Raw genomic sequence first — 16,641 nt, forward strand, 5'->3', positions numbered from 1 at the left:
TCTCCTAAACTGGAAGAATCCCAATCCGCCATCTATAACGCAGTAGGAAAGCGATGTGCTACATTATTTCAGATCAGAAAAAAAAATTCTCTGTACAAAGTTCTTTTCAGAATTTGTACTTGACTTGGCCAGAAATCATTAATGTAATTATAAAGTAAACATGCTGAGCCGGTATTCAACCTTTGCGTTTGCTGTTGTATTCTATTTAAAGAATCATTTTAGATGAGGCCCTGTAATTGTGTAGCTTTCTTTGTTGAGTTTTGGTTGACTGCTGATTTTCATGGGGTGTCTTGGGATCATACTATTGTACTTGCTGTGTTATTTCCACATATTTGAGTTGTCCTTTTGCTAACCCTAACCCTAATTTTATGTTTTATTTCTTAAATAAAGTACAATAAAATAAACAAGAATCCTCCTGTATACAACAAGCCATAAAACATGTTGATAAAAAGATCTATCCATCCATCCATTATCCAACCCACTATACCCTAACTACAGGGTCACAGGGGTCTGCTGGAGCCAATCCCAGCCAACACAGGGCACAATGCAGAAAACAAACCCCCGGCAGGGTGCCAGCCCACCGCATGATAAAAAGATTATTTTCTATAGTCATTTGCAGAATGGAATAACTTCTGAACCATGTGATAAAAGACGAAAAAAAATACAACTCAAATAATTTCCCAGGAAATTATGATAAAAAAGCAGTATTTATCCCAAGCCATTGCTAGAAACAATTATTATTGCAATAATTAGATAATGTACTAAGAGTGTAGAATGTAGGCCATTAGCAGAGCCACGTTTAGGACTTTTGCAGGGATGATGTAGCTTTTATGGTCTGGTGGTATCGCTTCAGTTGAAGGCTTTAGCACCAAATTCTACTCACTAGGTTAAACTTTTCTTAAGCTCTGTATATTTTTCAAATGGGATGAAGCTCAAGGGATAACTGATGTCTTCAAAGTGCTCTGTCTTGTCATGAAGAAGTGATTACTGCACAGGGTTTGGCACAGTAAAGGTCATCAGCAGTGGCACTGGTAAGGAGTACACACTAACAATGCTTTTCTAAGTTGATGTTAGTTTAACCACTTTAGCAAACCACTATCTCAGTTCACCACCATCCTGACAAATAATCACTTTAATACAAATGTTAGAACACTCTATTTAAATCTTACATGTCACATGCAAAAAGGCATCCACATTCTTCATTCACATTTTTCTATTACAGGGTCTGTGGACAGGTAGTATCTGTCCAAAGAGAACTGTGGAAGGAAGGTACAAACATTAGACAGGACAAGTGTCCAACATCAGGTACACATTTATTTACTTACTGACCAAACAGATATGTGTTTGGGATGTAGAAGAAAACTGAAGTACCCAGTGAGGAGAAAACATAAAGGGAGAGCAGACTAACTTCCAACAGATAGCGACTGAGGTGCAAATTGAGCTCAGGTCCCCAAAACTGTGAGGCATCAGAGCTAGCCACTTTAAAGTGGCAGGGTCAGGAACTGGCAAAATGTTAAACGAATGAAAAAAATACATGCATCTACATCTACATACTCACCTCTGCATACTTACATACAGTATGTAGATGGAGCACAGAAAGTCAATAACATATGCAATAACAGAAAGCAGTGCAAAAAATAAGACATTTGACAAGCTGATTAAAAAACAAGTCACACAACCACAGGCTGCGTATGGGCCTAAGGGTAACATTTTCACTGTAGGTTTTGTGAACAAAACTCTTCCACTTTTTTAAAATCATACATTTTTAGCTTTACACCCTCCCATACCATAACTTATCATCTATGGATGGGGGAGCAAAAGCTTTAAATTTGTCAAAAATTTTGATCACTTGTTTTCGATGGAGCTCAACATTTACGGGTCTTCTGATACCGAAAACATTGATATCTTGATGATGAGTGTGTGTGTGTGTCTGCCAGTGTGTGTGTGTGTGTGTGTGTCTGTGAGTCACAGTTTCTTAAGGATGGTCTAGAGCTAAAACAGCTGGACGGAAAAAATACCAAACTCAAAACTTATGCCTGGTATGAGATGATGATATGATGATTAGTTTCTGAGCCAAATCGTGCAAGAGAAAGAGACACTCTAGAACATGGGTGGGCAGATTCAGTCCTGGAGGGCCGCATTGGTTGCAGGTTTTTGTTCCAACCCAGTTGCTTAATTAAAAAACAATCCTTGTCAATTATTTAACTTCATGGCTTGTTAGTGTTTTAACTCTGCCATGTCAAGTCATTCTAATATCCTAGATTTTTTTTTTCCTTTCTAAGGATAACATCCAAATGATTTGAAGTCTAAAACAGACAAGTTATTCTCAGTGCTTCACTTTTCTTCCAAGTATTTAATTAAACCCAATAGTGCATAATAAATACACACAGGTGTAAATGGAAACAAGCTAAATGGAGAAATGCATTTTATTGCTAATAAGGAGTAATTAAAAACCAAGGCTGCAGCTGTTTAAGACTAAAATATGCAATAAGGGTTCAAAATCTTAACAAGCGAGACAAATAAAGTGAAGCAGAAGTGTTACTTGAGTAATAAGTGCTTCTTATTAAGCAATGGGGTTGGAACAAAAACCTGCAGCCACTGAAGCCCTCCAGGACTGAATCTGCCCACCCCTGCTCTAGAAGAACCCTCAAATACCATAATTCTGCAATTAATTATGAATTCTTCTCGTCAATTGCTGTCTTAATTACCTATTATATGATCAGAAAGATCAGCATTAGAGCGGTTAATAATTACTGAAATGTTATAGAATAGTTTGGGTAACTTTGCTCCTATGGTGCAAAGCCTACCGATTGTTCTAGTTTTTGATTCTGTTTTTAACAATTATTATTAATTATTAATGTTAAGGTGTGATCTGACATCTGGCTACATTTTTCAGTGGATTTTTAAATTGAGGCAATGCTGCTGTTGTCAGAGATCTGAGTGTCAGCTTATCTCAACTACCTTTGAGACAAGGTGAGAACTTGAGATTATGTCACATGGTGAGTATTGAGGATCTGAAGGCTACCGTACATCTACAGTGCACATCTGAGAATGTAAGAGACTCTGAGTAACCTATAGTTAGATATACAGTACTAAATATCCCTGTACTCGGCTGGTAGCACTATGACAACTTCCACCTTACTGGAGAATCAGCTCATCTCTTGGGGGAAAGGGCAAAAATCTGGAGCAATAATAAAAGTATGGAGGTTTCAGGTCTGGCATGCCTCCATATAATGAGGAATGTTTGATCGTTTTTAAATAAGTTGGATGAACTGTCACATCTCATGGTGAGTCATAGCTAGTTCAGGTATTGTGGCATTTGAAGTTCTGCAGAGAATCAGCTCAGACTTATTATTTCAGATGCTATTTTAATATTGGATGGATTTCATCTGATACAATCAGACATAATTGAAAGGTCATAGTCTGCGTGGAGATCTCTGTGTGTATGAACACCCTAAACAATTTCCTGTTATATTGTTTAGCAAGCTCTAAACTCACTTAGTGGTGTGCATGTGAGTGCGAGTCTGTGGTAGAGATGGACTGGCACCTCTTTCAAGGCTGCTTCCTGTTTTACCAGAATTGACTCCCTCCTGCTGCAATCAGGGATTTGAATAAGGAATTTCATAAGAACTTACCGTTTTGACAAATGAGTGGAGACCAGTCAGTCCCACAGGCTTGTTTGTTTAGCTAATGCAATAAAGCACAGCTTAGCTATTCAGATACTTTTAAGTTATCAAGGTTTCCACTTCGGCTACATGATTTGGTCATTTGTTTCCCACAAAAGCAACATTTATTTTGATAGCATTCACAGGATGTAGCTCAAAATACTTTACAACATATCAAAGAATAAACTAAAATTAGATAAGAATAATAATGCATGAATAGTATACAAAAAATAAATAATGCACACATACATAACGACAGATATACTGAATATTTATAATTAGATTCCCACTACTCTTTTTGTGAAGAAGTGTTTTCTTGCATTTGCCATAAATGTACTCCCCCCTAATTTTAGCAAGGTGACCTCGAATACAAGAGTCACCATCTGGTTGACAGAATGCTGATGAATGACTTTTACCTGCGCCTTGACAATCTGATAGACCTGAGTCAGGTAGCCATACATCCTTCTCCAAAACCTGTCAGAGTAGGACACCCACTTGGATGCTCTTCTCTGCTGTTATCTCATGTTAGGTTTGTTTGTATTTAATACAAACATCTCCTACAGTGATTGCCATGTCTGTCTGTCTGTCTGTCCGCATGAAACAACCCATTTGATTGAAATGTGGCACAGTTATTCTTCTGGGAAATTTGTTGGGAAAGTTGAATTTTTGAACGGTACACATTAATGAAACTTCAAAATCTCCCATTGAAAATGTTCAAACTTAGTCTATCTTAAAACAAGAAAACATTCTGTGAGATATCGATTACGGATTACTTTACATTTTCAAATTTACCTTAAGAGAGGTAACTTCAACTTGAATGTTTTTTATATTTTCAACTTTTATTCATTCAACACCTGCTTGCGACAGCAAAACACAGTTGTGCACGCTGCTTGATATGCTGCTTGTTGAAGCATCTGCGGTAGATGCCATGCCATATGCATGAACCTCAGTCACAGCGGCTCACTTTACATGCTCATTGAAATAACAGTGAGTCAAGGCCCTCTCACATGACTTGGCATTTCCTGTGATTAACAGTTTCAGGCTTCTTTTAATGTAAACTTAGCATGTTGGAGGCAGTCACAATGCACTCCTCTCACTGGTCATATAGTCTGACATCCCCAGCGACTCAGTCCAACCAGTCTGCGACATGCTCTGACAAAATCAAATAGTTTTGACTTTATCTTTATGTCTTAAGGGTTAGGTTGTGTGTGTGTGAGAGTTGAGAACCAGTGAGCATTTAGACAGAAGTGCAATGCATATAATGCAGCTATGAGGAATAAGAAACACAGGTGTTTTGGACCTTGTAAACAGAAGAGAGGTGCATCTGTTGGATGTCTTGTGTTTTACATAACACATAGGAATGGAAAAAAAGAACAAAAAAGGGCAGCAATTGTGGCTGAACTTGCCGTACCTGTCCTGTAAAGCATTCAAGCTGTACATGGCATGAAATGTGAAAGTGTGCAGGAAATTCATCATGCAGACACATACAGTAATTTGTCATCCTCTTTGATTTCTAGTCCTGTAATCTGAAGTACTCAGGCAAGGAGACAAGCAAGTGCAGTCATCATGTTTGACGCTCCCTCCAACTAAAGTTTGTGTAATGTGCCATCGGCTTTAGCTAAATGAAGAAACGGAGCCAACTTGTCCTAATAATGAAAGAAGAATCAAGCTACCTAACTGTGGTTTGGTGATGCATACAGTGAATAAACGTGTACTCAGGATGTGAATTACATTAAAAACAACTTCACAGCTGCATTATCTGCTGATCACAATGATTCAATATTCCTGTAGTGCTATAATCTATCAGCAAAGCACCGTAATGAGCTTCTCTCTGTCATGGTTGGAAGTAGCCAACAATTTTATTTTGAGACTTCAACACAGACTTTAATCTTCCTTCATTTACTTGTTTGAAAAAATGTTATATTTAGGAAATGTGTTTAGCCACAGACTGCCCTCAACCATCATATACTGTAACAATAGCATATCACTGGATGCCATTTTTACATTTTCACTTGAGCTAAAATGGAGCCACCACAAGGCTCTGCTTTTAACTACATGACATTTTAAAATGGTATTAAGAAAACATTTTTATGTTCTCTACTAATACATATAATTACATTCTTTTATGACTGTTATTTTTGAATATCACTCACTGTTATGCAAATGTTTAATAAACAAAATTATGATAACTCACTCTTTGAAGTGGCCTACACCAGTCTCTGAAAGCACCTTAATTTTATGCCATGTCTGCATTTTCTTATTTGGTTGAACACACTAAAAATAATGGTTCGTGAATGGCACTTGTTTTGGATTGTAATGTTCCTGGTAGGACTATTTCTTGAAAACAAACTGTTTTCTTTTAGCGAGGGGTTCTTTGCATATGAAATTGGTTCTTTAGGTTTTGAAAAGGTTCCTAATATGAAACCATAACAGACATTTGTAATGTACAGTAGGCTACCTAGCAGGACTCTAACATATTAAGTAAACCTGATCTCAGGCTGAGTTGTTATTGTATGCAGCAAAATCATGAGCCTGTTGGTATTTCACAAATCTGTTATTATCACTTTGTGGCTATTTATGGAACCTATTAAGAGTCCAAAAGATTAAAGGTTAATTCTGGGACCTTCATGTGGATGGTTCCCCTATGGCAGGGGTCGACAACCTTTCAGCAGTGTTATGCCGAACCTACAGTATGTTACAATGTTATTCCGTGTGACGACATAATTCTACCAATTTTGTTATATATAATATCAAATTTGGTCTGGTTATGAAGGGCTTCAAAAGTATATACTTTATACCTGGATCTTATATTATTGGTCATTCAATATTTTAAAATACATAGGACCATATGTGATAGGAGTGTTTTGTCAAATTTTAATTTACAACACATTTATTAAAAATTGTTTTACAAATTATAAATTACAAGTTCTTTCAACACAAACACATAGTTTGCATAAGAAAAAATTAAGAATTCTAATATGATTAATCATTCTTTATTATTAATCAGAGCTATTAATCAATTAATCTGATGCAATTGTATAACTACATTCGGTGGCTTTATTTTAGTTCCAATTATTTGACTAAAATAAGTAGTTTGTTTCTTAAAGTCAGAAACAGCCCTTTTTATAGCTTCACTCTTCTCATCGGGGTTTTTAAACGGGGACTGATGTTTAGTTTGTACACTTGACGTACGACACACAATACTTTCACAGCATAACACACACACATCACGATCCTTTTATTGTACAAATCCATATTCATTTGTCCAAGATTCTTGAAAAGAGCAAACATCAAGTTTTTGTTTTTTATGAGTCATTTTAGTGCAGTATATTACTTAATAATAACAACAGGTTAGTTTTAACGTACCAGGCCTGCACTGAACAAATGGTTTCCATTTACATGTGAGTTGCATACGCAAAACGCAGGTGAGGGCGCAGACGCATTTGCTGTAATTAAAATATATTTTTTTTACTAGATTTCAGTTCAATCAGAGTGCCATTGAAAATTGCTCCGCGTGCCACAGGTTGCTGACCCCAGCCCTATGGCATCACTCTGAAGAACCATTTTGGCACCTTTATTTCTTAATATAGCATGGTAACAAGAACTACTCTCTCACTCTCACGTCTGCATTATGCAGTCTGAGCAAAACGCCCCTTGACTTGCTGTATCTTTACAATATGACTTTACACCTTATTTGCCTATTTAGTTGTTTTGTGCATTGGCTAGATGGAAATGTTGCACCACTGGAAACCTCTAAATCCCTTTTTGAAGTTGCTTTCTCTAGGAAAACATATTAATGTGAGGTGTACTTCACAGTATGTTTCTCCAGCTCTGTCATTTTAAATGTTAATAAAAACAACATAAATACATGTTATGCCTGTCTTAATATATAAGAAATGAAAAAATGAAACATGCAAAAGTTGAATTTATTTTGCGTGTTACAGCCACATGACATGACATAACTATTCACAGCTTCTTTTTTTCCCACCAGATAGAAGAAAGGAAGCTTATTGGGGGCTCCAACTCCACGCTGTGCATATTCATGGTGAACAAGCCCTATGCCATTACATGCTCTGTGGTGGCCTTCTACATTCCCCTGGGACTAATGGTATTGGCTTACCAGCGCATTTATGTGACGGCCCGGGATCATGCCCACCAGATCAGCATGCTGCAGCGAGCGGGCGGTGCCAGCAGCTCCTCTGACAGTGCCGATCACCAGCGCAATCATCGCATGCGCACAGAGACCAAAGCAGCAAAGACTCTATGCATCATCATGGGCTGCTTCTGCCTTTGTTGGGCGCCATTCTTCATCACAAACGTGGTGGACCCTTTCATTGACTACACAGTGCCTGAGAAGCTGTGGACTGCCTTCTTGTGGCTGGGCTACATCAACTCCATGCTCAACCCTTTCCTTTATGCCTTCCTGAACAAGTCCTTCCGTCGTGCCTTCCTCATCATCCTGTGTTGCGGGCATGAGCGTTACCGTCGACCGTCCATCCTGGGGCCCAGCGTACCCTGCACTGAGACCACAATCAACGGATCCACTCATGTGCTGAAGTAAGTCCACTTATGCATGCATACTGATTGCTTTAAACACTAATGGTTGTATGTCATGTCGTTTTCATGACATGACTTGGGCAGTTGGACTTTTCCTAGAAAGAGTTTGAAAGGACACATGCATTAGTTCAGTTTTGCTCAGTGAATTTAATAAATAAACCAACCAACTTGGCATAGTACGGGATGATAATGATGAGGGTACCAAAAATCAACTTCCCAGGTGTCAGTTCACCATTAGAATGTTTGTAGCTCTGTCCATTACTCAGGGCTGGTTTAAGACTCTGAGCATTACCACCAATGGTGTCATCATACACACACACACAAATGTATTATACTATACAATACATAAAAAAGGTAATAAGCCATTGTTAAAGGCAAACAAACATCCAAAAGAGCGATCCCTGCAACCTGAATCAGTTTTCTTAAATTCCAAGTGAAGGTCCATAGGTGTGGGGTGCTATTAGAATCTGTACAGGATTATAGGCTGCAACAGCAGATCCTCCCCTGTCCATGAGACGTGTCTCCATTCACCCCAAATCAATTTTGTAATTCATAAGCTCTGAATACGTCAATAGATGGTTACTCATCAAACATCAAACATCATCATTAAACATCAGTCCCCGTTTAAAAACCCAGATGAGAAGAGTGAAGCTATAAAAAGGGCTGTTTCTGACTTTAAGAAACAAACTACTTATTTTAGTCAAATAATTGGAACTAAAATAAAGCCACCGAATGTAGTTATACACCTGAATGGACTGATCAGAGACTTTAGACTATAAAGGGCCTTCCATATCCAAAAAAGGATAACATTGCAGAGTGTTTGTAGTTTCTTTGGAAACAGTTTCATGGTGTTGTAAATCAGAAAAGAAGCACACCTGACCTAAAAATGAAGAGCAATGGGGGACAGGACAGCAAATTCTAAACAGTTGAGTAACCACAATCATACACAAATCGATAGATAGATAGATAGATATGAAAGGCACTATATAACAAATAGAAAGATAGATATGAAAGGCACCATATAAGAGATAGATAGACTGACTTGATTTTTTTTGCAGGGGGAAATGTTTTAAAGAATATCAATAAACAAATAAATACTATTAAATTACAGCAAACAATAACCCTTTCTCAAATACACCTCATAATGACTAAAAGGAAAGAAAACTAAAAAGAAAAAGAAAACTTCTGACTTGGCATTCCCAGTTAGACATTATGAAGACGTATTTCTGTTGGTACAAAGGAGTGCCCATAGTGTTTCTTGACACACTTCTCCTGAATAATTTGTTGGCTGAAAGTCCTCCGTGTTAGTGTGTCAGGAAGAGGATGTGCAGCATTGTTCAAAATGGCATTAACCCTAACCCTAATTTTTTCTTCATTTATCTTTTGTCTTCATTAGCTTCTTCGCTTCTTTCTCTGCGGGGTTGAGAGTGCATCCCAAAACTGAGTGTGGCCTTTTTAATTAGCTTGTTCATGTGGTGGGCCTCTCTTGAAACAATGATACCAGCCCAAACACCACAGGATGGAAAACTCCTTTAAAACTGTGGTAACACTTTAGTTTGGATACTGCAAAAATGCATCGATTACTTATGTACTCTTTTGTAAGAAGACCTTAACAAAGGCTTCTTTTGATCTTCATAACACTTATAAAGCATCAGCAGACAGGTTATTCATCTCTGTGCAGTGTGACATATGGACATGATGTTAAATTACCTATTCATGTGAAGGTCTTATACTAAATGTGTAATATCAAGAGATAAGTGTCTCAGTTAAGCCGCCTCTGACCACTCCAAAGTGAAGTTTTGTTTGTCGGTCTCATTGCAAAAATGGATAAACACCTTACTGATCCAGTTTTAGTGTTATGAAAGAACAAAGGAGTGTTTGTTGAGGTCTTCTTACATAACAGTAAATGAGTAATCGATACATTCTTGCCGTACCTAAACTAAAGTGTTACCAGAATTGTTTGTACCTTGGACACTTTTGTTCAATGTGCGCACTCACGAGGTATCATAAAATGTTTCCAGTGAACTGACTTGACAGACACACATTGTGAGAAGATAACAAGTTTTTACACATAGTGCACTGTTAAACGTGAATGCTATTCTGTGTCAGGAACATCTAGGAGTTTGTGTGGAGTGCAAGATGAGAACCGCAACATCTGTCAATTTGTGTAATTGGTGCCGCCACAAGCTGTACAGAAACCAGGTGCTTAGGATGTCAGCCCCTACATGAAAACGTCAGTTGTATACAGTATTTATGTATTTTTGCATTTGATACACTTTATTAATTAGTAACATAAGCAAATTATTTATTTGCTTAGTTAGACTGGTGAATGCTGATGAGTTGACACAGCCATCAAGATACTTGTGGAGCCTGAATCTGGCATTGTTTGTTTAGGTTTTTTTGGTGTGGGTAACCCTGGGCACTCACTTGATTGCCCATAATCCAGCCCATGATGCCATTCATCATTTTATTCTCATTTTGGAGCTAAATCTTTATTTTTCATTCATAATATCGTTAGTACTTTTCTTTGGGCTAAAAATATGACTGCCAGTAGTGAGGTGAGTGAAACTGAAGCCTGCCTAACACTCCATTGTTTATTAAACCATGGGTGGCATGAGTTGGTTCCACACTTCACAAGCTTGACATGCTTTGCCATATTTACTTGTAGTATTTTATAGCTCCCTTTATCACTGGGTTGATGAATTTACTGCAAATGAATGTTGAGAAGTCACTGGTATGAGTTTAACAGTTAATATTTAGATTAACTGCTCAGTACCTCATAAACTGCGTTCACATCCTGATGAGGTCTCTGTCAGTGTGTTTTCTACAACTGTCCAAGTGTTTTTTATATGCTGCATATTACTTCTTCCCTGTACCTGTATATCTTCTATTTTTCTGTGGTTTAGTATTGTTGGTGTAAAGATAGAACTCAGTGTACTTATAAAATACACATTTTGTGTAGAATGGGCTGATTTTTGTATTTTCATTTCAAGTCACACTTATTATCTTTCCTTCTAGTCTTTTCTCTCTTTAATAGAGCACAGTCCTATACTGTGATTATACTGTGATTTTTTTTCTTTTGATACCATTTCATATATACAAATTACGTGTAACAAAAGAGCTGTTGTATAGAAAAGTATTCACTGAGATCTTTCCAGCAATTTGAATTTGAAGTCATGAATAAACAAAGGTACAAAGAAATTACCCAATCATCCACCGGGTAATCGTTGGAAATCAAGATGTGAAAATTGATAACAGGTGTGAACATGGAAAAAAAATAATAAAAGTGCAGATAATTTAAAATCTGTGCAGAGATGTGTATAATACAGTCGATTAGATGGATTAGGTGTAATTAAGAAAAATAAACACTTTGTGCTGTAATACTTTAAAATGTGTTGACAGTGGGAAGATGTCATTCATGACAATGACAAAACCCAGAGGACTCTAAGTTGTCTGTGCAAAGACAGAACACTCAGGGCTGCGTCTTGGACATGATGCTTGTGTCAGATGGCCTCACGTCATGTCCTTTCTGTCCACTGCAACTAAAGCAGGTTTAAATATCATTCATTTGTTTGTCCCTCTGTCTTGCTCTTATCAATTTTGAATCATCACATAACCCAATACACACATTCTGCAGATTCTGTTTCTTTATCTTTAAGTTTTCCATTTATTCTTTTATAAAAAAATCCATCCATGTGTTCACTCATGCATTTATTCATGAACTTCTCCCTCCATTCATTCATTTAATGGTTTGCTTCTTCATTAATAAAGCATCTATCTATCTATCTATCTATCTATCTATCTATCTATCTATCTATCTATCTATCTATCTATCTATCTATCTATCTATCTATCTTTAATGCACTCATTCATTTAGCTGCCCCTCTGTTCATCAGTCCCTCTTATTTCCAGAGTCATTTTTTTGTGTCATACTTCTGGTAGGGCTTAATGAGAGATACTGTATGATTGAGCAGTTGAACAGCTGCCCTCGGACTCTTACTAGATCCACACTGCTGCCTAAATCAATTGCACTGGGCACTGTACATGACTGCTGGTGATCTTGGGAAGCATCCTGGCTTGATTCAACATGACATACAGAGTCGAGGAAATCGAATGCGGATGGTTTTGCCCAGGGCCGTCATAACATATGGGCACAATGGTCATTGGCCAGGGCCCACAATGTTTCTGATGCCAATGTATGTTTCTGTTTAGCTGTAAAAACAGGGGCCCCAGTGCACTACTTGGCCCAGGGGCCTATGATGCTGTTAAGATGCCCATGTTGTTGCCTCCAACCACAAGTCAACGGTGTGAGATGGAGCCAGTGATATGAACCGATAGACAATGGATAAGGTGGAGAAAAGATCATTGGAGCTGCATGGAAGGAGCTCTGGAAGACTGGAGGAGCAGTAGATGGCAGCCATTCTGTTGCAAATTCTGAACTTCATTCATTTTTCTAGACGACGGGCATAGTTTCTACTTTTGAAATTGAGTAATGTGAATATTTGATTATTTTTGCTGTTTACTATTGAAATTTGTTCCTTCATTAATAAATTAATTCAGTTGTTAATCCATTAACTATCCAAAACTATACAATTAAAACTATATAATCATGTCTTTAAATTCAGTCTGTAATGAGCGTTCACTTTGGGTCCAGTCACTTGACCTTTCCTGAAAGTGCTGCATACACAGTAAGTGAGCCTCCGCTCCAACACAATGACTCCTGATAATTTGAAATATGGAAAAGAGGATGATGTTGGTCCCAAATTTACACTGGCAAGGAGGTTATCAGCAGGATTCTCCAGACCTGCCACTCTCTTGCAACAATGTGTACATTTTGTCTGGAGAATAAAAAGCACTTAATCATGAATCGGTTGAACAGAATTTGTTAAAACGTAATTATACCAAGGCTGTTATTATCATCTTACAATTGACATTCGGCACAGTTGTCTTTGTCTTTTTAATTAATAGCTCTAGAGTTAGAGGATTAGAGCTGAGATTTTAATATGTCTCAGAGATTTCTGTACACGCCTATTAATAAATGTCTTAAGGGTTGGATTTGAAATTTTTCATTCCTTTGACTGAGGAGCGTCATGAAAATGTCTCAGTCTTATAAGCCAAAATTCCATCCATCCATTTTTTTTGTGCACCTGCTTTTACCGTAGCAGGGAGAAGAGTAAGAAACAGACTGAGATGAGAGGAAACTTCAGCACAGGTCACACTCCTGCACCCATCAAATCAACTGCCCTCGCTCATATCATCCATCTATTTTCCAATCCAGATGTAACCTAATCATTTTGTGGGGAAGCTGGAGCCTGTCTGCACAAGGCAGAAACATTCTCTGGACAGGCCGCCAATCCACCACAAGGTGAACATACACACTCACATACACATGTGCGCACATGTCAGGATCCAATGTAGCTTTGCCCTTCCAGTTAACCTGCATGTTAACCTGGAAGAAACCCTGGCAGACTTGGGGAGAACATTCAAACTCCACAGAGGGAGCATCCAGGACATGAACCCTGGCCTCTGTATTGGGAGGCAGCGGAGTTACTACTGTGTCACCGTGTTGCCCCTTGCTCATATCAATTTTGAATCCGCACATAATCCAATACACACATACCACACATTCTGTTTCTTTATCTTTATTTTTTCTATATATTTGTTTACAAAAAATAACTGGATAAAAGAAAACACTTTTTCACACACATTTTTGGATTGTGTGCGTGTGAATAAACCAGAATCTTTAAAACCTACAAAGACATGGGAAGAATATTAGCCTTAGTGATGACAGTATCTGGGCCAGAAACTGAAGCTATGTATCCAATGCTTCAATAATCTCCAATGCTAATATCTGCACCGCTGTGACAACTTAACCTCGATGGCTCCCCATCCACAGCATTTTCTCAACAAGAGTAGCCAAATTGATTCTTTACGGTGTGCAAGAAGACCATAATGATGGCTAATGAACCTCCTAGTTTGTAGGTAGCCAGTTAACATGCAAGTACAGTAGAGTCTTGCTTATCCGACATAAACGGGCCGGCAGAACATCAGATAAGCGAAAATGTCGGATAATGGGAGGTGTTAAGAAAATGCCTATTAAAACATCAAACTATGTTATCATTTTACACATTACGAACCTAATACAGTGGCTCGGTTCATGAACGTCTCTGAACACATACAATTCAGGTTATGACCAAAAAGTTTGCCAAACTTTTGCCCTCTGTTCACGACCACACACTCGGTATAGGAACAAGCCGGTTTCCTTTTTGGTTTGTGCGTGCCGATTATTTCCGCACGTGTTCAGTATCTCCCTGTGCATTCCCTGTGCAGCGAGAGAGAGAGCAAGAGACACAGACAGACACACACACGTGAGAGAGAGAGACACGCACACACACGCGAGAGAGACTCATGCACGCACACACACACGCGAGAGAGACTCATGCACGCACACACACGCACCTGTGAGAGAGAGACACACGTGCACAGACACACACACACACACACGCGAGGCAGAGACACACCAGAGAGGGCTGGCCACATAATCCACTGTAATCATGTTTTACAATCAAACAACAGAAAATTTTAACTGAAAAAATTAACTTAGCAACAAAAAATAGACTACGCTCACACTCGCATGTTGGATAAGCGAAGGTCGGATAAGCGAGACTCTACTTTAGTGAGCAAACCTGGATAAGCATGGGGAAAATCTAACTGAACTTCCAACTCCATATCTCCAACTTCCTCCTTTAAGATATTTGTCTTTTCTTGGAGTTTGTCTCCTATCTGGCCATCCCTAAATGATTCCTGTCATTTGTTCTTCCTTTGGTCTTTAGTTTGGTTTTCAAGACGTGTAAGAACTCTTCATAAGTCTGTTACCCTGTTGTAGAGGAAGTATATTTTGAAAATAGAAAATAGATAAATGGATAGACGGGCTATTAAAATATCAATGTATGGTAAGAAAATGGTTCTTTTGAGGGTGCCCCCTGATGTTTGTTCATTCTAATGTCATGGTGCTTGTTCAGAGGCGGCCTTAGGGGTATGCGGGGCCTAGGGCTGACCAACACCACATGGGGCCAGTTAAGTCAAATGCTGTCACCGATATGTGTGGACTGTATAAACTTGCGTGTGATTTTAATAAAAATAATGTTAACATACACCGAATTTTCTCATTACAGTATTCAGCTAAATATGTGAACTTTATCAAAATATAACGATATAATCTGTTAAAAAAGTGCAATTCATAATTCACAACAATACCACGACAGTGGGAAATGCGATGCGGTGTCATGCGGAAATTAGCAGGGTCTCTTCTAGAAAAGTACCCAAATTGCAAGTATACTCTGAATCCTAATATACAGGATGTCATAATCATAAGTCACGTTGATGTCATGTCAGCCGGTTATCATTAGCGATAAGTCTTTTTGTGCGTTACTATTCGGACATGTTTATGGTCTACAAATAAAATGTGAGTTTCAGTGTTTCGACAGGAAGTGTGAAATTAACATCGAGGTATCATTATGAAATCTCTTACCGGTTTTCAGGTTCCAGACGAAAATTCACTTTTCTTGCCTTCCGATTGGAAGAGTCATTGATTACATCTTCATATTCTAATCTGGATGCAATGTCTTTTTCTATAGATAGAAAAAGCCATCCAAGTGACTAATGGGCTATTCCTATTTTAGGAAGGGATTACACTGGCAACCCTGTTTGGGCGATGAAGGTGGACTATGGAATGTTTTCAAAGACGTACATTTATGGAATTTGACCTGAAGAGGCATTTTAAAAGGGTTCTTCTTAGAAGCAGCTCAATGTGTATATATATTATATGTTATATATATACCTGTATATACACACACACTGGAGAATATAACGACAAATCCGTTTGAACAGGACAGCAGAGCCCCCTTAGGCATGGGGCACGGGGCCTAGAGCGGTCACCCCACTTGCCACCCCCAAACGCTGCTCTTGTGCTTGTTATATTGCCAGCTCAACTGGAAGACCCTAGAATTACCTTGCAAAATGGCTGTGCTGTCTGAAACTGGGAAAAAATAATCCTCACTCGGGACTAGTGATACGCAAAACAGGCAAGTTTTGCTTGGCATACAGTATTGTGAAAATGATGCTGAAATTTGTTTTCAAGATAATTTTCAAACTCAATAAAGACTTTTTTTTTGGAAAATGAGGAGTACTGATCCCTAAACCCTTGTTCCTACTTCCGGTTTACTTGTGTTTGTTTCTGCAGCTGCCTTAAGCATGTGATCTGTACTTTCTAGCCCTCTGTTCACATCACCATTGAGGAGTACAACTGTGACAAATGTGCATATATGTTGTTTGAAGACACAGCAAAACACATCATTGTGCACATTATTGTGTTTTCTATACTGAAAGTGTATGGAAAGTCATCATTGCCCTGTTCTCC

The 16,641-nt window shown here is 38.3% G+C and overlaps 1 protein-coding gene across 3 annotated transcripts in view; it reads left to right on the top strand.

Annotated features, from left to right (window-relative positions):
- The window catches only part of htr4 (5-hydroxytryptamine receptor 4), a 485,679-nt gene that overhangs the window by 296,987 nt on the left and 172,051 nt on the right, over positions 1-16,641 (top strand). For all 3 annotated transcript variants that reach the window (XM_039775641.1, XM_039775643.1, XM_039775642.1), the window contains exon 7: positions 7,657-8,222. In XM_039775641.1, the coding sequence (XP_039631575.1) occupies positions 7,657-8,222 (566 nt within the window). The remainder of the gene's footprint in view (positions 1-7,656; positions 8,223-16,641) is intronic.

Source organism: Polypterus senegalus, chromosome 13, assembly GCF_016835505.1.
Source record: "Polypterus senegalus isolate Bchr_013 chromosome 13, ASM1683550v1, whole genome shotgun sequence".
NCBI classification, from domain to species: Eukaryota; Metazoa; Chordata; class Cladistia; order Polypteriformes; family Polypteridae; genus Polypterus; species Polypterus senegalus.